The 26,766-nt window shown below is 40.1% G+C and overlaps 1 protein-coding gene across 1 annotated transcript in view; it reads left to right on the forward strand.

The window, feature by feature from the left end:
- MYPN (myopalladin) overlaps positions 1–17,872 on the forward strand; it is a 115,194-nt gene extending 97,322 nt beyond the window's left edge. The window contains exons 18-21 of the mRNA XM_073353448.2: positions 508–715; positions 7,227–7,392; positions 11,387–11,520; positions 15,761–17,872. Coding sequence (XP_073209549.2) covers positions 508–715; positions 7,227–7,392; positions 11,387–11,520; positions 15,761–15,930 — 678 coding nt within the window. The 3' untranslated portion in view covers positions 15,931–17,872. The remainder of the gene's footprint in view (positions 1–507; positions 716–7,226; positions 7,393–11,386; positions 11,521–15,760) is intronic.
- Positions 17,873–26,766: the final 8,894 nt, after the last annotated feature.

The raw sequence follows: 26,766 nt of genomic DNA on the forward strand, positions 1-26,766 counted from the left end.
ATTTGCCTCTCTCCATTGAAGGGAAGCTTTTGACCCTGAGTGAGCACCTATCTCTAATGGAACAATCCTATAGAATGTAATTGAGGTATAAAATAATCATATTAACTGACAAAATTCTATTGTGTGTTGATTTAAGCCTTCTACAGAAATACCTCATTCTGTATTATTAAATTCTATGTGTTTCAAGTGAGTTCTGTAGAACCCAGTTGATTTCATCCCTATTAAATTCTACAAAAGTTCGGATCTAGTGTTTTGGTTTCAGCCAATCACAATCTGAAAACAAGCAGAATACTAACATTTTGCTTTTTATAAATCTTATTTGTGGAACAAATTTTTTTCCTGGAAATAATCACCAACAGCAGTTAGCAGTTCTATCTCTGGCCTCACTTTCTATTCTACATTCTCATGTACATCATTCATATGTTATCTTAAGATAGTTAATTTATTGGGTTGTTGAATTTGTGTGTCAGTCTGTCACTTCTCTTTAGCTGTTTCATTGTCTGTTAGGTGAGTGGGTTACCAACTCCAGACCTGATGTGGCTTCTGAATGGCAAACCTGTATTACCAGATAGCACTCACAAGATGTTGGTCAGAGAGACTGGTGTTCACTCTTTGCTTATTGATCCTCTCACACAAAATGATGCTGGAACTTATACTTGCATTGCAACCAACAAAACAGGACAAAATTCATTTAGCCTGGAGCTCAGTGTTGTAGGTAAGACTTACTGAAAGGTTTTAACAAAAGACTATGTACAGTATGATACTGTAATTACTTGTATCTATTACTTTGTATGTATTGAGACTGAGTCTCCTCTCACGCCACTGTACGTCAAAAGTAACTCCATTGCAGTCAGTGGAATTACACCAGTGTAAAACTGATATAAAGAAGAGAATCAAATCCAGTGCTTCCTTTGTAGAGGTATTCCAGTTGTTCCTTCAGGGCTGTGATGAGTCTATACAGTATCTATGTGCAAACCCCTGCCTATTCATCCATAATCTTTTTCTTTTTCAGTCCCTGCCTTCATACATTGCTGTTCTCGATCTCTTCCCCAGGAAAGACATAGTCTTGGGTTTTAAAAATACTCTATGGCCTCCCTACCATGTCACAGTTACAGTTTTATTAGTTTAAAAAAATATTTAAATGTAAAAATGCTGAATGCTACTCATTTTATTTAATAAGCCTGATGAAACCTGAGCAGCCATGGTAAAAGTGCTGTTGAAATCCACATCTCCAGCACTCATTTCCTGCAATGGTAGCATGTTTGGACCCCATATATACATTCATCTATAGAAAAAAATCAGTTCTTTATATGATTTTCAGTACATTCCCTTAAGGATCTTGGATCTTAAACAGGTTGGTAATCTTTCTTTAGAAAATAAAATCACAACCTGTTAAGGCCGTGTCTACACAACCAATTTTTGTCAACAAAAGTTATGTCAACACCCAAAAGTCAACATGTAGACTCCCTCCTCAGGCCCTATACTACCAGCACTCCTAGCTATCTTCAAGACACCACTGACTTCCTGAGGAAACTACAATCCATCGGTGATCTTCCTTAAAACACCATCCTGGCTACTATGGATGTAGAAGCCCTCTACACCAACATTCCACGTAAAGATGGACTACAAGCCGTCAGGAACAGTATCCCCAATAACATCACGACAAACCTGGTGGCTGAACTTTGTGACTTTGTCCTCACCCACAACTATTTCACATTTGGGGACAATGTATACCTTCAAATCAGCGGCACTGCTATGGGTACCCGCATGGCCCCACAGTATGCCAACATTTTTATGGCTGACTTAGAACAATGCTTCCTCAGCTCTCGTCCCCTAATGCCCCTACTCTACTTGTGCTACACTGATGACATCTTCATCATTTGGATCCATGGAAAAGAAGCCCTTGAAGAATTCCACCATGATTTCATAGAATCATAGAATATTTCAACAATTTCCATCCCACCGTCAACCTCAGCCCGGACCAGTCCACACAAGAGATCCACTTCCTGGACACTACGGTGATAATAAGCGATGGTCACATAAACACCACCCTATATGGGAAACCTACTGACCGCTATTCCTACCTACATGCCTCCAGCTTTCATCCAGACCACACCACACGATCCATTGTCTTCAGGCAAGCCCTACGATATAACCACATTTGCTCCAACCCCTCAGACAGAGACAAACACCTACAAGATCTCTATCAAGCGTTCTTACAACTACAATACCCACCAGCTGAAGTGAAGAAACAGATTGACAGAGCCAGAAGAGTACCCAGAAGTTACCTACTACAGGACAGGCCCAACAAATAAAATAACAGAACACCATTAGCTATCACCTTCAGCCCCCAACTAAAACCTCTCCAACGCATCATCAAGGATCTACAACCTATCCTGAAGGACAACCCATCACTCTCACAGATCTTGGGAGATGGGCCAGTCCTTGCTTACAGACAGCCCCCCAACCTGAAGCAAATACTCACCAGCATCCACACACCACACAACAGAACCACTAACCCAGGAACCTATCCTTGCAACAAAGCCCGTTGCCAATTGTGTCCACATATCTATTCAGGGGACACCATCATAGGGCCTAATCACATCAGCCACACTATCAGAGGCTCATTCACCTGCACATCTACCAATGTGATATATGCCATCATGTGCCAGCAATGCCCCTCTGCCATGTACATTGGCCAAACTGGACAGTCTCTACGTAAAAGAATCAATGGACACAAATCAGACGTCAAGAATTATAACGTTCAAAAACCAGTCGGAGAACACTTCAATCTCTTTGGTCACTCGATTACAGACCTAAAAGTGGCAATTCTTCAACAAAAAAACTTCAAAAACAGACTCCGAGAGACTGCTGAATTGGAATTAATTTGCAAACTGGATACAATTAATTTAGGCTTGAATAAAGACTGGGAGTGGATGGGTTATTACACAAAGTAAAACTATTTTCCCATGTTTATTCCCCACCCCATCCCCACTGTTCCTCAGATGTTCTTGTCAACTGCTGGAAATGGCCCACCTTGATTATCACTACAAAAGGTCCCCCCCCCCCCCCCCCCCGCTCTCCTGCTGGTAATAGCTCACCTTACCTGATCACTCTCATTACAGTGTGTATGGTAACACCCATTGTTTCATGTTCTCTGTGTATATAAATCTCCCCACTGTATTTTCTACAGAATGCATCTGATGAAGTGAGCTTTAGCTCACGAAAGCTTATGCTCAAATAAATTGGTTAGTCTCTAAGGTGCCACAAGTACTCCTTTTCTTTTTGCGGATACAGACTAACACAGCTGCTACTCTGAAACCTGTCATAATAAAAATCTGAATTTCATGTTCTCACTTGCTCCCTCTGTCAGCAGATCGCATACACATTGGGGGCTCCATCGTCAACAGTATGAGCATTGCACTGTGGGTACCTATTCCACAGCCCAGCTCAACACCTTCTGTTACTAGGTGTTGTGGGAAGGCAGAACGGATCGCGGCACATCTTGAGACCTGGCTAAATGTCCTGTGATGCATTGCTTTGTGTCCCAGCACTCCATTGACTTCCGGCTTTATTTCACGGCATTTTTGCAACAGCCATTCTCTGCTGTGCACCCCAGCATCTTTGTGAGAAGGGATGGATCCCGCACTGCTCTCCTATTCTCTGTTAACTGTCATGAAGACATTGCAGATGGCAGTGCAGTTAATCGTCAAGTTCCTAACTGAAGAAGACTCACAGGCACCCGACATTCTGCATGACATGAATAGGAGCAACTTTAGATTGCTTTTGGCATTCACAGAGCAGCTGCATAGGGTAGACCATCACTTTTGGGCTCAGGAAACAAGCACTAAATGGTGGGATCGTATCATCATGCAGGTATGGTCTCAAGAGTAGCGGCTACGGCACTTTCAGATGTGGAAAGCCACTTTCCTAGAACTGTGTGTGGTGCAAGACACCAGAATGAGAACTGCCCCCTCGGTAGAGAAGCATGTGGCAATTGCTGTGTGGAAGCTGGCAACTCCAAACTGCTACCGGTCAGCTGAGAATCAATTTGGAGCGGGGAAGTCGACCGTTGGGGCTGCATTAATGCAAGTGAGCAAGGCAATAAATCGAATCCTGCTACGAAGAACCATGACTCTGGTGCATGAAATAGTGCACAGCTTTGCAGAAATGGGGTTCTCTAACTGTGGAGGGGCGACAGATGGCGCATATATTCCAATTTTGGCACCAGACCACCTTGCGACAGAGTACATCAATTGGAAGGGCTAATTCTCCATGGTGTTGCAGGTGCTTGTGGATCACCGTGGGTGTTTCATTGACATCAGCGCGGAGTGGTCTGGAAAGGTGCATGCATCTTCATGAACACCAGCCTGTACAGAAAGCTACAAGTGGGAACTTCCTTTGCAAACCAGAAGATTATAATGTGGGATGTTAAATGCTCATAGTGATCCTGGGGGACCCTTCAGCCGTGGCTCATGAAACCTTACACAGGACACTTGGACAGCAGTAAGGAGCGGTTCAACAACAGGCTGAGTAGGTGCTGGATGACAGTTGAATGTGCCTTTGGTAGATTAAAGGCGCGCTGGAGATGCCTTTATGGCTGACTAGATCCTAATGAGGATAACATTCCCATAGTCACAGCCGCATGCTATACGTTGCATAATCTCTGAGAAGCTAAGGGTGAAAGGTTTGCTCAGAGGTGGAGTGCTGAGGCAGACCGCTTGGCCTCTGATTTTGAGCAGCCAGATACTGAGGCTGTCAGAAGAGCCCAGAGAGAGGCAATTAGAATCAGGGAGGGTTTGAGGCAGCACTTTGACAATGAGCACCAGTAATGTATATCTCTGTCACTGTGTTAGTTTTCCTAGGAAGCAATTGTGTCATTTTGGGCCTTATATTCCTGTGAGACAATGATTACAATGCCTGTGCATTTATTGGTAGTGCCTACAATCTGAATTTGTAGAAAAAAATTAAGGTGATTCACCATTAAAAAACTTTGTTTTTATTGAACAAGAAACAGCACCATTAAAAACTTTGTTTTTATTGAACAAGAAACAGCACACACAGACACACAGATGCCTGCTGGGAAAAGAGGAACCAGGGAAGGGCAGACTTTCACAGCTGTGTGTAGGACCAGCTATCATTGTGAAAGTTGTTCGAGGGGGTGGAGTGAAGGGGAAGCCAAGAAGTCCCGGAAAGTGGAAGAGAATGTGCAGGTGGAGTTGGGGGGTGGGGCATGGAAAAGTGTTCTGAATGTGTTGCAGGGGTGGGCGAGCATAGATCTCTCAGTCTGCAGCACTATTAAGGACTGCAGCATCTACTTTTGCTCCTCCATTACTTTAATCATCCGCTCTGTAGCGTCCTTAACAAACTCCTGATTCTCTTTTCTGTCTTACTGTTTGGCTTCCCAGAACTCCTGGCGTTCCCTTTTCTCTGCATTGGAGCATGTCATCTTTTCTGTGTCTTGGGCGCTTTCTTATCTGGTGAAGACGCTCAGCAGAGGGGTGGGGGGTGTTCCTGAAAGCCACATCTGGTGAAGCACAGGGGACAATGCACAGCAGTGGGATAGTTAAATTCACGGACAGCATTGTAACATTTCAGTTATATACATCTTTTGCTACATTACAATCACCTTCTCACTGACCCTAATCAGGCACACATATCTGTGAACAGCCAAAGCATGGTGAGTGTTGGGGGGATGAGGGGGAGCTCCACATGGGGAAAAGAGCACACACTCTCTGCAAGGGTCGCGGTGCAGCATTCTATGGAAAAAATTCTAAAATTCTCCCGCACTTTTCCACTGGCAGGGATCATTCTTCCAGAAATCTCACTGCTAAGAGTAAGCAGGGAAATAAGGGTACATCTGCTCCATGCTTGTGGCTTCCGCCCTGCTCCCTATGCTGCTTGCCTGTCTGCCACTTTGGTCCCTGCAGAAGTGATTGCTGAATGGCACAGGAAAGTTTCCTACAATGGGGGAAGAAACCTTCGGCAGAAGATTACCAAGTACCTCCAGGAAACTTTCCTGGAGATCTCTCTGGAGGATTCCCGTGAGATCTTGGCATGCATCAATGCACTATTCTACCATACCAATTAGCTACACAGGGAAATGTCCAGCTCATAGAAACGCAGCTGGCCTCCCACATTTCTATACCCTGAACCCACCTCCGCACCACACAAGCCACAGCCACTTACCAGGCATCTCATCTCCTGCTTCTTGCTCCCCAGAGAGTGACTGCTGAGACTGGCTAGACACCTCTGGAGTGGGGAACAGTTCCTGGCTGCCTGCCCTACCGGGCGACCCCGCCGGGAGCTGCACATCCTCGTCTAACTCCACCTCTTCATCAATAACTTCTTCCTCCAGGTTAGGACCTCTTTCCACTACCTCCATTCCCTCTGAAGTATCCACTGGGCTCTTGGCGATGGAGGTGGGGTCGCCACCAAGGATAGTGTCCAGCTCCTTATAGAATTGACAGGTCTTAGGTGAAGCACTGGAGCAACAGTTTGCCTCCCTTGCCTTATGGTACGCCTGCCTCAGATCCTTTATCTTTTTTCTGCACTGTAGTGTGTCCTAATCATAGCCTTTTTCATATAAGCCTTGAGAAATTGGTATCCCAATTCCTATGGCTCAACCACAGCTGGGACTGCACAGCCTCCTCTCCCCAGATACAGATCAGATCCAACAGCTGGTGGTCCAAGCAGGAGAGCGTTTGGTGCGATAACCCGCAAAGGTCACCAGGGAAGATGCGATGAGATCTCTCCACGCCAAGCCAGCAGGAAATGGAATTTCAAAAATTCCTGGGGCTTCTAAGGGGGAGGGGCAGATGGTCATTTACCTGGCTGCAGGGCAGTGGAGTTCAAAATGCTGACCAGAAAGGTCATGATGGGCATTGTGGGACACCTCCTGGTGGCCAATTGCAGCGATGACATCAAGCATGTTATATACTCTGGCACTTTGTTGAGAAATATGTAGAGGAAAAAGATATAAGTCTCTTGGTTGGGGTGGAGATACTTAGTCAACAAAACCGGGCATCTTTCCCAACAAAAGTCGCATTGCAATGTGTAGGCACGCACTGTTTGGTCAACAAAAGGCAGTTTTTGGAGAAAAAACTTGGTAGTGTAGACAAGGCCTAAGATGTCATAGGAATCATTTTGCATTGTTTCCACATGGTTCAGTGCAAAAGACTGAATAAAGTCATTGATGCACAGTAATTGTTCCTCCTCCTTTCCAGCAAAGGAAGTCAAAAGAGCCCCAGCATTCCTGGAGAAGTTACAGAATTGTGGTGTGCCTGAAGGGCACCCAGTCAGATTAGAAGGCAGAGTGATTGGAATGCCACCACCAATATTCTACTGGAAGAAAGACAATGAAACCATCCCTGCAAACAGAGAAAGGATGAGGTATTGTACAGTCATTCACACAGTTAATGTCCCCTTGAGCCTTGGCTGGTTGTTGGCACAAAAGTTTTGTTGTCAGAGCAGGTTTTATCCTCTCTCTAGATGAAATTCATTTCACCCACTTAAAGCCTAAGGAACTGGTCTTTAGTATGAAGGATAAGGGAATAAAATCCACTTCCCTAATTTGGGATCAGAGTGCAGAAGTGCAGCACAGCTCCCTACACCCCACAGCCACTGCTCCAGCCAATAGACTAGAATAGAGGTGATCGTGTTTTTGGGCCACTTGCATAGTATGGTACTTATACTTTATCACCACAGATCCTTTTGCCCCTTCCCATACTCACCCCAGCACAGTCCTTTGCTACATGGGGCCAGTTGTGAAACACATATATGCCTTTCTGGCAATACATAATCCATCCCTGAAGGGTTTAAGAAGTGCCTTGAACTGCGCCTTTGTACCAGGATGAATTTCATCCCAGCTGCCTCTCAGTTCTTCATCACCTCCTATGTGCCTGCTGCTCAGTGCATCCTACCAATATAGGCATCAGCACTTCAATGCCATAACCTTTCCAATTTAACAATATAATTTTATATTTAAAGATGAGCTTCTCTTTTATATTTATGTCAGTTTAGCTTTTAAAACTAAACTTAAAAGAGATGAGCTGGCTGAGCTGTGAGTAAAGTGCTGCTGGGATCCATCATCGCAATGATCATTTGATCTTTCAAATTGCCTTTTTACTGGTAGATTTGGGGGGAAATCATAAATGATACTGACCTTTATTAAGGGGATTTTTAAAGCAATATCTCATTCTAGGATAAGAGGGAAATATTTGATTTAAGAGTATAGGCAATTATTATGCAAAATATGAAATTCACAAATGAGCTACAGCTCAGTTTACATAGTGGACTAAAATGTAATACAATACATTGTAGGTGTAAATAATAAATAAGAAAGTCAAACTCATCATAATCACAGAAGTCAGAGATGGAAAACCATCCTGTCTAGTTCCTCGCCCAGCTATCAACATAGGAATGTACTGTACAGTATATTATAGCCACTGCCTTGTCCAGTCTAGTTTTAAATATTCCAAGAGATGGGGCTTCCGCCCCTTCCCTAGTCCACAGCCTAACAGATCTCCCTTTCAGGAACTTTTTATTTATTTCATCCCATTACTTGCAGTTATATACACATTCTGCCCCTTTCCACCCTAAATAATGTCTCTTCATTCATGTTCCCTAAATGCTGGCTGGCTAGTACACAGAGGAGGACACCAGAATCTGCACCTAGAAGTGGGAGGATAGGAGGCAGAAGTTGGCTACCCAGATTTGATCTCTCCCAGAACTCAGGGAGGAGAGTTCTGTAGGTCCTGCCATAGAAGGGATTAGCAGAGCAGGATCCAGCAGTCAGGAAGCTCCTTGGTCCCAAACTGGCATCTATCCACACTCCAACCCTTGGTGCAGATTTATTCCTGCTCTGGACAGGAATACTCCTTCCTTAATACAGAGACACACTACTAGTCTGCAGCATTAATGTGCTTCCATTTTTGTGGCCCAGAAATACTGTTTCAGAATTTGGCCTTTGGTATTAAACACCTTCCACATAGTCACAGCCAGTTCTGTCCCCTCTTAGTTATTGCTAAGCATAATTAACTTTTTAATCTTTCCTCATGGGGAATCCCTCCAGTCTTCTAACTGACATTGTTCCCTCTTTGGATTTCTTCCAAGTAGTTAGTATCTTTGATACTAAGATTCCTAGCAGAGATCTCATCAGTGCTGTAGATAAAATAATTATTTTCCTCTTCCTTAAAATGGAAACTCTGAAACCCACAATTGCACTGTCTTTTTCTTTTTTTGCCAATAAAATTCTAGAAACTTTAATTTCCCCAAGGTTTGAAGGGTGCAGAAAAGTAAAGGTTCAATTTTATATCGTAGATTTTAAAATAATGTTCATTATTCATACAGTGACAAGCAAATTTGCATTAAGTATCTGATTAATTCTTTTGAAGTGAGCATAAAAGTGGTTGTGTCAGACATTAAATCCACCATTAGATAAAATCAGCATCAGCAAATAGGCTTGTGCTTGTAACAAATGCTGGTGTTGAAGCCTTGTATTTTTTTGTGGGCAACAGCAGCTAATTTTCTCTCAGACAAGATAATTTTTTCGTGCATTCACTTTTTAGTACAGATGGGCCCAATACCAGAATATTCAGATAATTATTTTTAATGCCCTGAATTTCAGATCTAGAGTTCTAGTTTAGCACATGAAAGACAGGAACTGACTGCAAAATTTGGGCCCAAGCCCAGGTACAGATTTCAGTCCACATTTCTAAAACTCAGAAGTGTTTGGAATCCAGCATTTTGGCTCAAATACATCACTGCTTTCTAGCTGAATAAAGAAAATCTGCTATAAAATATTTCCTTGGTTTTATTTAGCTTAGAAATTAATTATATTTTATGATTTCTTTGCCAGGATTCCTACTCCTATGTAAATCTGTGAGTCAATGTAATGTTTGAATTAGATTCACAGTCTCTAAGTTCAACATGGAGTCATTGGCTCCCTGCTGGCTAGTCTGCTAAGTAGTTAAAAACAGGATGGAGCTCTGTCCTGGCTTGTCTCATTTTTAATTAATTTTGCAACATCCACAACATTGACAGGAAGTCTGAGTATTCGTCCAGTCTGTGTGTGGTGCAGCAAGGAGGTGACATACACCACCACAGCCCAAGGCCAGAGTGTGGGACTGCTCTATGAGGCCTGCCCTACACAGCTTCTATTTCAGCCTATCATAAATCCAACCCGAGCCCTGCAGTGCCACCTGTGCAGTGTTAAGATGCCTGGATGAACATAAAATGTCAATCCTTTTCCCTGGCTCATCCCTCTCTTGCCAGCAAGCTTATCTTCTATGTTGGCCTGCGTGAGGCCAGGAGACCCTTTCTGCAGTGGAAAGAGGGTATGCATGTAACCTGCTCCACAGCTGCTGTATCCCTGGTACATCAGCATAGCCCATATGGGTGAGTTAAGTGGGGAGCTGAATAACAGTGAATGTTACCCTTTAGGAAAGCTGTTCCTACCAGAGCTGGCCAGGAGATGGAATTTCCATCACCTGGGAAATTCAGAATGTTTGAGATTTTGTTTTATTCTGAATCAGAACAAAACTGTGAACCTCAGAATTTCCTGAGAAACTGAGTATTCCCATTTGGGAATATGTTATTGCTGCCTATCCTTGCTTTTCCTGTCTGCCACTGCTGTTGCTGGGGGAAGGAAAACTCCAGGGCTCATAATACGAGAGGATGGGAGGGGAAGGAGGAAAACCACCAGGGTGATGAGAGGAGAGCAGCCCACAGAGCAAACTCATCCCATTCTATGACATCCTGCCTTGTGAGCTGCTGAGGACCTTGGGAGGTGGGCAAGCTGGCAGGGAACCAGGCAGGTTTCCACTGGGATTTTGTTGAAATCAATAATTCCCCTGGTACATTTCAATTTTAATGAATCTGCATTTTCCAACAGAAAAATATTTTACATGAAAATTTCCAACCAGCTCTAATTACTACCTTTATGAATGTTCTCCTCCAGGATTAATATTAAAATTTTGCTGGCATTTCATATATTGCATCTCCAGTTTCTGCATTAGAAAAATAAATACTTTACAACTGTTTTAAATGGGTTTGCATAGGTATAACTAATTGGAACTTACTAACAATTCTGTAGCTGATGCATAATAAAGAATAGAATCCAGCTCACTCTCTCTCTTAGTTGTGATGGCTCTGCAGGGCTGAGAGGAGAAAACACATATTTGAATCACTAGAATGAACAGATCAGACTCCAAGAACATGCAAGGAGCAGATATGTTGAGTATGAAGTTGCTGCTTTTATACAGGCCTTCAGAGTAAAGCTGCACTCTAAGACTATGATTTAGTATGTATTTAATCTATGTGATACTAAACCTAAACAGCAGATGCACACTTGGGAAATACTAATTCTGTACACTTATTTTTCCAGCATGCATCAAGACACAACAGGGTACGTCTGCCTTTTGATTCAACCTGCCAAGAAAATAGATGCTGGTTGGTACACTCTGTCTGCGAAAAATGAAGCTGGTATTGTTTCATGCACTGCTAGACTTGATATATATGGTAGGTGTCCTACTATTGACTACTAAGTAAAACAAAGCAAAACTTACGTGGTTTGGTTCTTATTGTACTCTTTGCAGTTCTTGCTAAAATCTTTTTATTTACATTGATGGGAATTGAATAGACCCATTCTTAGTATAGACTCAGAGTATGTCCGCAGCCTAATATGGCCACAAAGAGAAGTAAGAACCACACACATCCTGCATGGTCATATTAGCACTCTTGCATCACAATTTGGTTGCAGGTGAGAGGTAGAGCAGGAGCTGTACACCAGACTCAGGAGATCTGGGTTCACTTTCCAGTGTGTGTGAAGTGTGTTCACTTACCATGGCTTGTGTGACTTGGGCAAATCACTTAAACAGTCTGTTCCTCAGTTCCCCCGTCTGTAAAATGGGGATAATACTTCCTCTGTCCTGTTTATTTTGACTATAAGAATCTTTGGAGCAGAGATTTGTCTTGCTATGTTTTTGTACAGTGCCTAGTTACAATGGGCCCCTGCTTTCTCATATGGCCTCTAGGCACTACCATAATATAAATAAATAATAATAAACAGTTCCTCCTGAGGAAGCAAAGCTAAGCATTGCCTCTTACACCAGGATAAGCTGACAGACTCAATGTAGCCCATAGGTCAGGGGTGAGCAAACTTTTTGACCTGAGGGCCGCATCTGGGTATGGAAATTGTATGGCAGGCCATGAATGCCCAGTTGCGGAGAGGGACTCTGTGGAGTGTAGCATGGAGGGGCTCTATAAGGGATGTTACTGAGGTGGGGGGAGATGGGACTCATGGGGTGTGGCACAGGGGGTGGAGGGGCTTGACAGGGGAGGTACCAGGGACTCCTAGGGGCCCTGCTGGCACTGAAACCAAGGCGGCTGTACCAGGCACCACCACGGGCAGAGATATCCTAGCTGGGACGGATGCCACCCCTGGGCGGTTTCGAGGCTCTCGAGGATGGTGCCATAGAAGACCAGGAGGGGACTGGGTGTGCTGCCGCGTAGAGGGGGCTGCTGCGTAGGGGCGGGGTTCCAATCCTGGAAACAGCATGGTGAAGTCATGCCTGGGCAGTGTGGCTCTGCACGTGCCAGAAGAGGGTGGAATTATGAGTTGGGGGCTGGGGAGCACCAGGTGGGTGGAGCGGAACAAGCCTCTGACCCCACTCCCTGGCAGTTTTTATTGCAAGATGTGCAGTAAACAATACAGAGATAAAAGAACAAATCGGATACACTCTGTTTCCACTGACTTCATTGAGGGACACGATCAGCACAAATATAAGCAATTACCTGCAGAATCATTAGAGGTTTCCAAGATATACATTTATGGAGAGAAATTTCACATAGAAACAGGTTTTGGAATCATAAGGTTACTTTCTGCATATATAATTCAATGAAATCATTGAGTCAAGCAGCAATGTTCATTCTCTCTTGAGCATCTCTCAGATTTTATTAGTCAATTTTCCATTTAGGCAAGTGAGAATTATGCAGTTCTGTGGCTAGAACAATTTGAGAAGCCAAAGGAAGGAACTGAATAAATTGGTATATTTTTCTATCAGAGTTTCAGTCCGTATTAAAAAAAATGGCTGTCTTGGCTTTATGAAAATGTCCAGTAGAAGATGGCAGGGATGCAACCACTAGAGCTCCATAGCAATTACTCTAAAAACTGATTAGGCCACTGAACAACTTCGGCAATCAAATCAATCTGTCCTCTGTTGAAGCCAGTGACTTAATGCTAAAAGGCTCCATTCTTCTTTACCAGTCCAGCACCCTGTTCTTTTCCTCCATGTCTTTTTAAAACAAATTCATTCAGTTTGTCTTGTTAGAAAAGAAAATCTTGCATTTAAGAGGAGGTCCAAATTCTGTTCTTTCAGGAATGTGTTCTGTTCACTAATAGTCTTTTCTACAAGTAGGTATCTGAGCATTTCATTTGATTTAATCAACCACTTTGTATACTTCCACAAGAACATATAGAGCCACCATGCACAGTTCATCTGACATAGAACACTCTGTTTGAAACTATGATATTGAGCAGCTATGAACCCCTAGATGAAAGTAAATGCCATTGTAACAACAGCATAGCCATTATCTGTAGCTAGTAAGGAATTAAAAAACGTTTATCCTGAATGCCTAAGCTGTGTAATAAGATAGCTCACATATACTTTGTAGGCCGTTTTTCTGCAGCATTAGTCACAAGCTGAGAATTTTCAATCCTTTTAATCTACATTTTAAAAGGAATTACTAGGCTACTTTACCTGGAAAAAAAGAAAAAAGCCAGGCTGCCAGTGCCATGGAATTAGTCCACATCCTTGTCAGATTCCGCCACTCAGTGGCCTTATGGAGAATTGCATTTTAAACTTCATTAATGCTTGATGATAGACATAGGGAGCCAGAGAGAGATTGGCATATTTAAAAAAGATTAAATAAATATATATCTAAAGCATCCCATATTTTGAAGGAGATATGAATAGCACACACCTAAAGAGTGCAAACCGCAAGAACAGAAAGGAATTGGTTAGGTGGTCCAATTAAGAGAAATGATATACGAAAATTTGGACTGAGTGTCAGAAAACATTTTTGAAGAGACTCTGGAAAATCTGCCAAGGGAAGTGACAGAAGCCTCATCATTTGTGCCATTTAGAACTGAGCTAGAACTAACAGAGAAGGGAACAGTTCTGCAGTGTCAGGTGGTTCTGGTAGTTAATAGTCTTCTCCAGCTCCAGTGTCTCCAATTCAGTGAAGAAACATTTTAAAGAAAAAAATATGTATAATCAACATAAAGGGTATCACCAGAGTGGGAACCTGTTTGAGACTGGGAGAAAGAAAAGGCTGTTTATCCAAAACTGTCTGAATCTTAAAGAAGGCTAAAGTTAAAGTTCAGTGCAGAAAAGGGATAAAGGATTCTACTCTTGTGTAACAGTTAGTTCCTTATTTACAGGTCTCCCACATAGTACTGCTCATCCAGCTACTACAATGCTGCAGCCTAAATATTTACTGTGTTCCTAGTTATCCCAGAAATAACCCCTGTTCTATAACTCTGCCCCAATTTCCTGTAAATCTTTTTATTGATTTTACTATTCTTTTATTTATTTACAAATACTCTTACAGTGGACCCAAGCATCTCTCCAGTGATTAGCTGCTTTGTTTTTCTAATTGATCAGTGTTGATTACATCTGCCAATTGTCTGTTATGCCCTAAATATCACTATGATGTTTGAATATGAAATGATCTATTATGAAATTGCATTTGTCAGCTACGGAATCAACTACATGTCAAAATTTAAGAAGATGGATCTACTTTTTAAAGGACACTTTTTCCAAATGGGTTTCAAATCTGCACACCAACTCCTGAATTTGTGCATCCAATTAGCACAAAGATACATACATGATTTCTGGTAGAAATAGGTTTGTCACATTTGCGTGCAGAATTGGAGGTTTTGTGCACAAAAGTAGAGTCTTATTAAGGTGGTGAAAGAGGCTGTGAGAGCTACATTGTTATAGAACAGCTAAGTATTATTAGCATTACTATTAACGTCAAAAATGTTCAATGTTACTTTTAAATGTGCAAGTACAAGCTGTATTTGCATTTTAATATCACTGAATCTAATTAACTGTTAGCAACTAAATTTATAATGATGTAAAGTAATATATTTCCTTTCATTTTGCGTAATAACTTGATTAACAAATTGATAATTTGTTCATAATCAGTCCCCTAAAGTAGCTGCAATGAAAATCAGAGATGGACCAAAGTCAGAACTATTTATCTTTTAAATAAAAAATAATTAAAAAAATCTTTCCCTGATTTTTTGAGGGGGTTTTGGGGATAGGGACTGGGAGGGAAATCACTGCTGAGGGAGATTTCTGGTTTTGTTTATCTCTATTTGCTGATCCACAAACTCTTACTATTGACTGTAGTGCTTACAACCATGAGTAGGCTCAGTAGGTGAAATCCTGGTCCTATTGTAGTCAATGGAAATTTTGCTATTGAATTCAGTAGAGCCAGGATTTCACCCATTGGCTCTAACAGGACTTTGCATCATTGTAAAGCACTGTACTTGAGGATATCTGAAGGAACAGACCCTACATTGGTAATAGTTTTTTTTAAAAGGACTTGAGAGGGGTTCCCGTCTAGAAACATGGAAAGCAGCACTTTCCAAATGGGTGTGAAAATTTCCATTGGCTTTTTATATATGTTAAAATAAATGTGGGACTTGACTTGGAATTATGTTTTCTCTTCACTGTTTTTGTTTCTTCAGCCCAATGGCACCAACAGATTCCACTACCAATAAAGTTTCGACCTAGTGGTAGTCGGTATGCAAACCTCACTGGTCAAGGGCTCGACATTTTTTCTGCCTTTTCAGCTGTTGAAAGTCCAAAGTTGTTTTCATCCCCATCCCAGAGCGTGGTAGAAAGTGAAGAACTTTAAAAACCTACAGTTCCAATTATACCCGCAGAAATATTAGAACTATGGGGAAAAAGAAGAGAGAGAGAGAAGGTACAAACCAAGAGACTCAAGGTTTACAAGCAACTTGTTTTTAGTAAGTGTTCTGCTGCTGGAACTGCTGCAAGTTACATATTGTACAAGATGTCTGCTTGTATTTTACTCCAGTATGATTATTGTATAGAGTGTAGCGCAAAAAGTTCAGTGCTATGTCTTTTTCTGAGAATCTCAGAGTGAAGAGACATAGTTTGAGCACTTAAAAATCAACACCATTTTTAATGCTTCAGTTAAAGCTCCTGTAACAAGCAAAGTTAAGGATTTGTGGTTTTTAAGTGGATACTGCCAATGAAAGGACTGACACTGTGATAGAGAGTAAAGAATGTGACTTTGAATGTAATCCTAAAAGGATTTCCATAAGGAAAAGAAAAGAAGTTGGAACATAATTTTTGTATGTGATCATACTAGATAAAACATAGCATTTCATGGAGGTACAGCTATATACAGTATACATTTATATTTGTGTGTGTGTATATATGTATGTACATACCATGCCGTGTGTACTCATGGTGTTTTGAAACATACAGTAAGATATAAGGCATGTGCTTAGAAAATTAACACATGAAACTAAACATCCTATTTTGTATGAAGCACATACTGTAGAGATCACAGCTGAAACTACTGTATATTTCCATGTATGTTTCATATTTGTTCCTTTTCAGTTTTAGTGACTCCCTGATTTTAAACACACAGAATACTGTTCTTGTAACTTCATGGTTTTTAAATTCAAGTCTCTTTTTCCACGAGTTTTTGACATGCCTAGACAAAAAAAGCACATCATATGGCTCATTTGCTAAACTGACTAAAGAGGAACTGTGGCCTGGTGCAGTTAAAACTTCTTTCAGGATCATTTAGAAAACTTAATCACAGGTAGAGTTCCTACTGTTAAAACAGGGGAAAAATCCATCTGTAACATGCAAAGAAGGTTATAATATTTAAGAAACATAGTGGTTAGTATAAACAACTAAAGTAAGTATTGTACCCTGATAAACGGTAGGTAAACCAGGGAATGCTATAGGAGGACGATAACGAAGGATATTTAATAACAGCACTAAAACAAACAATTTCAGTATATTTCTCTTTTACATAATTTTATTGACACCCTTCTAACCCCAATGGTTAGAGGTTAGGAATGTATCTGATGATTTCTTGCACATGATTTGGACTTTATTTTCAGCAGTTCTAACTCACTACTTTAAACTTGATCAGGAACAGCCATGGGGTCCTAACTAGAATCATACAGGGGCTTAAAGATCACCTTTACAGATGCTGTAATTTTAGGTTTTATTTGGCTTGCTTTGCAATTCAGTGTTTTTTCAGTTTAAAAAAAGGTACTAAATTCAGAGAAAGAAAGAAGAGATTAAAGCAAGGAGAAACTACACTTTAAAAGAAATAAATTACCACTGAAAATAAAATGTGCCTAAATTAGAAATGTACATGCACTAAATATGAAAATATGAAGGCATAAGAGTTAATGAGACATTGGGTATATTGGGACAGTGGGAAGGAGATAAACAGTGTTTTACTGTTTGGTCACTTTCAAATCTAACCTATGTGTTACTCTCTGAGAGCCATCTAAGGTTCAGATCAAGTAATATGTGGTGATGGTGTATTTCCTAGTGATGTTTCTAAAAAGAAAATAATTGGATTTTGTAAATTAAATTAATGTTGTTTATGGGTTTCTTTTTGAAGAAGGGCCAAATTCTGCTCCCATCTACAACTCTGAAACCTCCAACTATTTCAGCGGTGTAAATGAAAAGCAGATTTTGATCCAACATAATAAAATTTTACAGCAATTGTAGCACTTTATATACATAGAAATAATAAAGCTACAGTGCACTGCCAGAAACTTGACTGAATATCTTTAGGCTTGACAGAATTTGATTTTTTTTTTATGATTTCAATGGATGACATTTTAAAAATTTGTATTGATTTAAATTTCCACAGTTGCACAAAATGATGAGTTTTAAGCATTCGTTTATATCAATTTAAATGTTCACAGTTGTAGAAAATTGGGGTGAGGGAATCAGAGAATAACTGCTTAATGACAGTACACATTAAGATTCAAAAAGTTAAAGCTTTTGAAACACAAACTGTCAACATATACAAAGTATCTTAAGCAGCAATTTTTTTTACTTTGCCTTATGTAAACTTCAATGATCAATGGAAATATTTTTTTGCCAGTCTGTGTATGGTGAAATCAATATTTATTGATAAAAATCTAACCCTTTCAAGCCTAAATATATAGACTAAGTTATTAAATAATATAAACTAAAAAACTAAATCTGTACAAACTTTTAAGGTTTAGAAGAAATGAATGAATCCTCCTTTATTAGGTAGTAGGTCCAAGAGCAATCATGTTACCTGCATTCTGTGTATAGTTTGAAAGACAGGAAAAGCAGTATGTTAAACTTGTTAGTATATATAAATATCATACCATAAGGATATTTTATTTTAGGTACCAATATTATAATTACTAGTATTACTGACAGCAGTAAATGTTCTCACAGCTTTACAAATTCAGAGAAAGATGTGATTCCCACCCCAAAGAATTTACAATGTAAATTAAAACACAAAGAACACAGACCAAACATGTGGCTTGAATCTCTTCTCCCTTATGCCAATTTTACACCAGTGTAATTCCATTGACTTCACTGTAATCTCTCTTGATTTACATCACCACAAGTGAGAGGTGATTCACACCCATGACAGGTAGGCTGAAGGTCAAGTGGTACAATGTTTTCCAAAACACAACTTCTATACTTTTGCAGGGGGAAGGAGAGGCTGATATTATTGAAAGACTTGCTGGAAGAAATGTTGTAAAGGAGGGAGATGAATGAAGGGTTGATCCTTGGTCATTCAGTAAGAAGTTCCTAATACCTCCCAATATGAGAGGTTAAGCCAAACTGGGTCCCCAAAATCTGGCAGTCGAATACTGGCAACTGACAACACTGTCTTTCACTCTTATTTACTAGCTAAGGGTCATGATCTCATTCATACTAGCATACATTGAATACTGAAGTCAATGGAGATACTTCAATGTACACGGAATAAATGAGATCAGAATCTGATCCTAAAGTTGCAGAAGTCTCTGTAGATCAAATTATGTTGCCCGTAATCCAACAAATTTCCTTTTCATTTAAATAGGCATTTTGCTATGAGACAGACAACAAAATTTTGTTCAGTATAAGTAACTTGTATCAAAAAAGATATTGAGATCTTTACCAAATAGATTAATTCTTGTTAAGAAACAAGAAATTAATTTCCAGTATTGTTAATAACTACAGAATCCTTCTGTTCTGCTTACACTGAGCCCAAAATGGGAATATAAAAAGGAAGTTCAGGTGCATAGATATTAATGCTAATAGATCTGACTGTGCTTGTCGTAATGAAACCTTTATAGAGAAAGGCGTAAGTTATCATGTGTGTTGGTGACTATTGAAAAAGCTGAGGAAAAACTGTAAGTAGATTTATGTAAGCAGCAGAGGGCAACAGTGAATTATCACATGACTTGTGTGATATCCATTTGAGAAGTTAATATTATGTGACGAATGGCTCTATGTAATGATACGGTGTCAAGAAGCATTAGGGATTCTGTGATTGTGCTTTCTTCCTGAACAGCTTGCTTAGCATTTCATTGTTTTGTTTTATTTAATGAACAGTAACTAATTTGACCTTGCACAAAAAAGGCATCCTGTTCAGTATTCAGTAGAGGCCATAACGAAAAATTCATGCCAGAATCCAAGAAGTCAGTAAGTTATCATCTAAATGTCCATTTAATAACTACAATACTAAGTAGAATTTTGCACCAATTAAATGTAGTGACTCTAAAATTGTATATGTTAAATAACGGAATATTTCCAAATTCACACATTTGTAGCTTTATTTGCCTTCTGGTTCCTTTTCAGCCTTATAGTTTCACACATGTTAACACACAGGCTCAGGGTATTTCAGAGGGTAGTCAAGTGGCTGTATTTTTGTTCAAAATTCTAGAAAGCACGAGTATTGCATCTTTGCTTCGAAAATAGTAAACATGTAAAATCTGTAGATCCAATTCTCAGCAGCCTTGCCCAGTCTAAGGAGAACTGGACTGGGCCTTCTTGTCTCTGAAAGCAAGGACTGAAGACAATTTTTGAATGCTTCATGTGGGCAAGCGTGGAGGGCAAAAAGGACACATACTTTGGAAAATTTGAGCCAACATGTGCAGTCTTCTCCTAAATATGTAAATAGTTGCTACTTGCAACTGTTAGTAATAGAAGTACTACAAAAAGAACTCAATTCTGCTGTTGATGCAAGTACCATTAAAACAGTCTCTGAAAAGTGACCTCTCATACCCACTAAAAATGGTACCTGAGCAAATATACAAAAGAAGATCTAATGAAATACTATAATCTGTTAAATTAAATACTGAACAAGTGATTCATTGTTAATTGCCTTATTAATTCCAATAGGGAAATCTTCACTTTGAGCTTTAAAACATTTTACTTTTTTTCTTGATTTAAATGGATTTATTAATTATTATTATTATTATTATTATTTTGGTCTAATGATTCAAAGTCATCCTCAAAAGGAAGAAAGAGTTAACATAGAGGTTTCAAAATATACTTTAAATTCACATAAAAGAAAAAAAGTCTGACTGTTCAATAATGTATTGTCCCTCATCCCATTTAAATAAATGCTTCAGAGTTGCATATCAAAGTGTGTCTCTTTGACATGTTTTTAGATAAATTAATTGTAGGCAAAAGTGTGTAACAGGACCACGAGTCTCCTCAGGGCTTGTTTTTGAGAGCTGATGATGTCAGTGGAGGCTCCATGCACAGAATAACTATAGGACAGGCCCTAAATCATTTGGAGGAAAACCCTAAAATACTATTAGACAAGTGTTTATTAGCCATACTTCTAGCAAGCAGCAATTTTGTGAAGTACAGCAGTGGTCTTTTTAAAAAATAAATGCACCGGACACATTTCAACTGGGAGTGAATCTTTTTGCTAAATTTGCCTTTGTTTTATTTGTGCTCTCACTCTGTAGGTGTAATTCTCATCCCCTCCACCACAGTCTAAATAAATGGACTTTTGCACAGGGGACCAGTGCAGGGGTAGACAGCCAAGAGCATTTCTCCCTCAATCTGGTAGTGAGCATAGAGAAACAGAATGAGTTAATCAAATACAAATACTGATGGTTTTACAGCATTTTGTTCTTCCCTAAGTGGGTTTTTACTGTGATTGGTTCAACACACTTTTGTGAAGGGGCCTATCAGCATACTTCGCAGTGACTTTGAAATACATTGCAAGTTTAAAGCCAACAGTGAGGGAAGTTGGATGCAGATATGGGTGTAAATTAAGAACATGGATATGCCCCAGTATATTTGCTAATCCTGATTTTGCTCTTATTTTCCCATATTTCTCAATTACTGCTGGCCTGAATTCAATCAGTCTCCGCCTGTTAGTTGAGAAGCAATATTCTGAGCGCTACATTAGTAGTTCAGCTATTGTTCCGTCATCAAAAGTGGATCTCCTATGTCTTCTCATTTCTGCTGGGGTACTAGCCAGCTGCATAAGCTACTGTGAACTAACCTACTTGCCCCTTGAATCCATCACAGCTACACAGAGCCACTTATTATATCACACATACTCAAATCTTGAGCCACATTGCACCATCAGTTTAAGCAGAGTTCTCCATTAAAATCAATGGGGAGTTCTGCTCAGAAACTGATGGCACAGTATGGTCCCTTTATTAGGATTGTGACACAGCTTTCTAAATGTCAGTTGGTAAAATCTGGAAAAATACTGAAGTCACCATTCTCAAATGCTGAAAATATGACAATGGACTACAGAGCATGGCTGATTGCGGGAAACCAATTCAGAGTCTGATCAGGCCCTTCTTACGCCTTGAAGTAAAGCATGTGGTCACTTTGAGAAATTTCTGTATGCATTAACATACATTTTGCATGCTAGTTTTCTGTATGATTTAAGACTAAACTACAAGTTAGGAGACACATTTGTGTACACAGTCTATCATTTATAATGTAATTAAATGATACAGGGGGTTTGTGTTGGTTTTTTTAGCAATGTTTTCTTGCAGTTTTATTAATCTTTGCTTTGTAACGTATTTAAGCATTTTTTAAAAAGTATGCCAGGATGAGTGGCTGAAACCAAACTGTTTAAAGATAAACCTGTGTAGAGGAAATGGACTGTTTCTTCAATAAAGCAATGTTTATTGTTCTTAATAAATTCCTGGACTTCTTACAGTGCTAGAATAGATGCATACTTTTAGAACATTAAAAGGAATTATTCTGTAAATTCTTACTGAAATTAAAAAAAATCTAGATCAAATTTAGTATGCGATACACCTTAAAAATGGGTTTCTTAATGAAAACTGAACCCACAAATCTGGAAGCCTAAATGTAAGCAGTGCTCATCACCACAAATAGAGTGTAACATGTATTGGAAAATAAAGTTTTGCTTAGTGGGTATTGTTTCTAAACTAGTGTTTATTGGTCCATATCATGTCAGTCACTTTTCCCAGTGAAATCAGTGGGAAGTTCTGCTTAATAATCATAGGAAAATGTGGATGTTATATTTTCATAGTATACATGATAGACTATAATCCTATGAAGTCAATGGCATAGAAACTCGTGTGAGTAAAGTGAGCAGAATTAAATTTGAGTAAGGCTAGCAGCATTTTATTATTACTATTAATTATTTGTATTACAATAGCACTTAGAGACCTCAGTTGAGATTGAGGCTCCACTGTACTAGGCACTGGATGGACACAGAATATGAAACAGCCCTTGCCCCATAAAGCTTGCAATCTTAATAGACAACAAGACATATGGCGAGAGGGAAATGACTTATCGTCACACTATGAGTCACTGGAAGAGATAGGAATGGAACCCAGGTCCCCTGACTCCCAGTCTAGAGCCACATTCACTGTCCTAGTTTGGCCCATAGTGGAGTCCAACACTGCTCCACGTAAGTCAACAGCAAACTTCCACTGGCTTGAAGATCAGCTCCATAGGTTATATTTATGAGTCTCTTGCATATGGTGAGCATGTTGCTGAAAAGTGACATGTCTCAGAGTTATACAGCCACTGTGTCTGTGAAGCAGTTTCATCCCGTCATAATTTCACAATCATGTAAAGAACTTCATTCTTTTCTTTAGCAACAATCTTTCAAAAAATCAGGACAAGCTCCATGAAAAATGGGCATCCAACCCTACCATACCAGAGAAGATCAATGGTGAGAGAAGCATTGCCTTTTTGTTTTATGTTTGTCCAGCACCTAGCACAACAGAGCCCTGACCACGCATTGGGGCCCGTATGCACTACAGCAATACAAACTAGTAATAATAAATGAGTGCTCCTCAGTGCAGACCACATTATGAGCTGTCAGCTGGGAAAGAAAGTGTCCTGTCCACTCCCCATAGTAATCATGTGGGAGAAGGAGAGAGACTATGCAGAGCTCCCACCACAAACCATGTGTGCTTCCCCAGGTAACACACTGGTTGGGTTCCCTTTCTCAGTCATAGCAGGTTCTCAAAGGTTACTGCAGCTCTGTGAGTTCCAAAATTACTGCAGCAACCTCTGTGGCAAAACAAGCAGGCTGGGATCTAAAGAGAACCACAGAGGACAGCAGTGACCTCACAAATCTATATAGAGCCCTGCACATTGACTTCAATGTGAATCATACTTAGGCCAAGGCAGAGCACTTTTGAAAATTCCCCCCTATACATTCCAGCTCTTAAAAAAGGTTATTTATTTTTCTGCCATGCGATTATTCATTTAGGATTAGATTTTCCCATTTAGGAAGATCAACAAATACATCATCCCCTATCCTTGTCTGTGCATTAGGATCTGGGTGTTGCAGATCTGACAGAGTGGTTTTCAGCTCCACATTTCCACCAAGCAGGTTAATAATAAATAATAATAAAAAGTATGTAGCACTTTATACTATTAAAGCACTGTACAAAAAATAAAAATCCTCAGAGAATCCCTGCGAGATTGGTAAAATGTGCATTTTTAACATGGCGATGGCTCCATTCATAATTATCATCATTTATACACTTATAAAGCACCTCCCCCCACCTCCAGGTTCCCCACACAAGACGCCAAAGATTCTATAACTGGGTCTGTTGGATCTTGGATAGAGCTTGAGAGCCTAGCAGTTGTCACTAGATATAAGGAATAACAACAACTGCCCATCCTGTTACATGAGAATCGGTATGAGCACGTGACAGGAAAAATAATGCAAAAGGGCCAAACTCATGGAGTTCTTTAAACTACAAAAATGTAAACAATCTGACTAGATTTCCCCTTCCCAGTTTTCTGAGGTTAATATTGTCCTTCCCCAGAGGAATCTGTCTCAAAAGGTTTTCTAAATGAACACAGATGAAAGAAAACAAAACAAAACCCTAGGTTATTTGTCCCACCTGGGAGAGATTCTGCAGTCCCTCTTGCTCCCCACCAAGTCTCTCCTTCATACAGGGTTTGCCCCAGCCAAGTAGTATAAACTGGCTGTTAGTGAATTACATTTCCCCACAATTCCTCAGCACATAAGAGAAAAGGGAGTTCTAGCCCATCCTGCACTTGGAATTTGGGTTTCACTCCCTACACAGAGAGCAGCCTGTTTTTCTCCCTCCCAAATCACAAATTGCCACTCAAGGCCCGCAGCGACCATGGGCCCTGTCCAACAGGTAAGTTCAAAGATGGAAACCCTGGAATGGGATTTGAGCTTGTTACTGGCACTGAGCATATTATTTAAGGACAAGCATTAATTTCCCATTAGTATACAATTTTTAATATCCGTTACAAGTATATTTAGTAGAGCAACAAATATTTAACAAAACAAGTATTTCTAGCCTCCATCAATACATTAATTTTAATAGCAGAGGCAAATCACAATCCAAGAGAGTGAACACTGACTTAACATTACTGGAAGAGGATGACTGAATAGCCCAGGTGATGTGTAATAATGGGATATTATGGGACCCAATTCTGATCTCATGTTCACTGTTTTTACAAAGGTGTAATTGCATTTGACACAGTATCTTGATAATAAAATTGAGTTACTCCTGGTTTGCACAGATGCAAGTGGGATCAGAATCTGTGTCAACAGTTAGAATTCAGCCTGGGTGGGTAAATGTACCAAGTTCCATGTGGCTGGGCCTCTGCTTGCATTTGGAGTCCCACTGAAGTGAAGAGGAATGTGTGTGGGCACATAGGTCTGTCCATAGGGAACTTGGTGCAGGATCAGGGCCTAAGTTAAACAATCCGACTACATTTTCCCTTCCCAGTCTATTCTGAGGTTCTCTGACAGCTGTTCAACAGCCTGTGTGAAATTAACTGGTGTCTCAATCAGTGGTCAAGTATCCACATCACAAAAACCTTGGCAGTCTTAGACAGAGAGGTCTCAAGCAGCTGCTGATTTCAGGGTGTCCAACTGATTTTCAGAAGTGCTGAGCACTTCCACTTCACACTGACTTCAACTGATGGTGATCACTCAGACTTCAAAAAAAAAAAAAAAATCAGGCCAAGGTGCCTCAAATCCAAACTCAGAGAAAGCAAGACATCCAAAAGTGGTCACTTCTGAAAATCTGGGCTTGAACGCTAAGTTGACAGTGCTATGCATTCTCTCCTTGTAAGGGCCAATCCAGATCAGAATTAAAGCACATTGCCAGATAAACATGGGGAAACTTGTACTACTGCCAACTGTGCTGTAGATAAATCGGAAATTTCAACTTCCAGTCTAGCATTATATCCACCTTAAGAACAAAGCCACTGCAAAGTTATGTATAGCAGAGAAATGGCTTTTTGTTACTAATTATTATTAAGATGATAAACATAAGATGATAATAATGGCCATACTGGGTCAGACCAAAGGTCCATCTAGCCCAGTATCCTGTCTTCCGACAGTGGCCAATGCCAGGTGCCCTACAGGGAATGAACAGAACAGGTAATCATCAAGTGATCCACCTTGCCCAAGTAGTTTATTGAGTTTGAACTCCCAGTAGTATAATCAAGACTAAGAGGATGGAGATTTTAATTTTCTTTTACTGTAGTTCAACAGCAGATATGTATCCAGTGGCCTTATTTACAATGTGTTTACATCCAATCCATTGCACTATGGTGTCTTTCAAGGAGACGATGTATTTAAATTCTTTAGTAATAGGATTGTAGGTCTTTGATCTCTTATCTTGATTCACTTTTCCCTTTGTGGGCTTAACAGCAGTATTATAATGTAATTCTTTACACACTATTCCAATATTTTTATACTTAAATCTACCAGTTATACTTCACTGGAAGACAAATAATAATATATGGAATATGCAATGGGAGGAGCATGTGTATGAATTACTTTTACATGGATTATGTATGGCATGAAATCATATAGTAGTTTGTGTACCACAAGATTACATGTGAAAAAAAGTAATTTTAGAAGTGCTTTATCATTTAATTATAAACTTGTAGCCCACCAATGCTGTTTCTAAACACTAAATATATTTTTTCGTTTACGCTTGTGTATTGTCCCATGTGTCTGCCAAGAGACTTAAAAGGATAATTTTCCCTGAGGCAAAGTCTGTGCTGTACATGCCAGGCAACCCCATTATCTAGGTGTACTACAGTAGTGCCTGCAGGCTAGGGGCTATCCAAATAAAGAGGAAGACACTGTCTCTGCTCAGAGGTTACATGGATTGAACGGGTGTAAGTCAGCACAGATTTTCCCCATTAATACTAGTGGAAGGTATGTACCTGAATCCCCCATCTA

Source organism: Lepidochelys kempii, chromosome 7, assembly GCF_965140285.1.
Source record: "Lepidochelys kempii isolate rLepKem1 chromosome 7, rLepKem1.hap1, whole genome shotgun sequence".
In the NCBI taxonomy this organism is placed as follows: Eukaryota; Metazoa; Chordata; order Testudines; family Cheloniidae; genus Lepidochelys; species Lepidochelys kempii.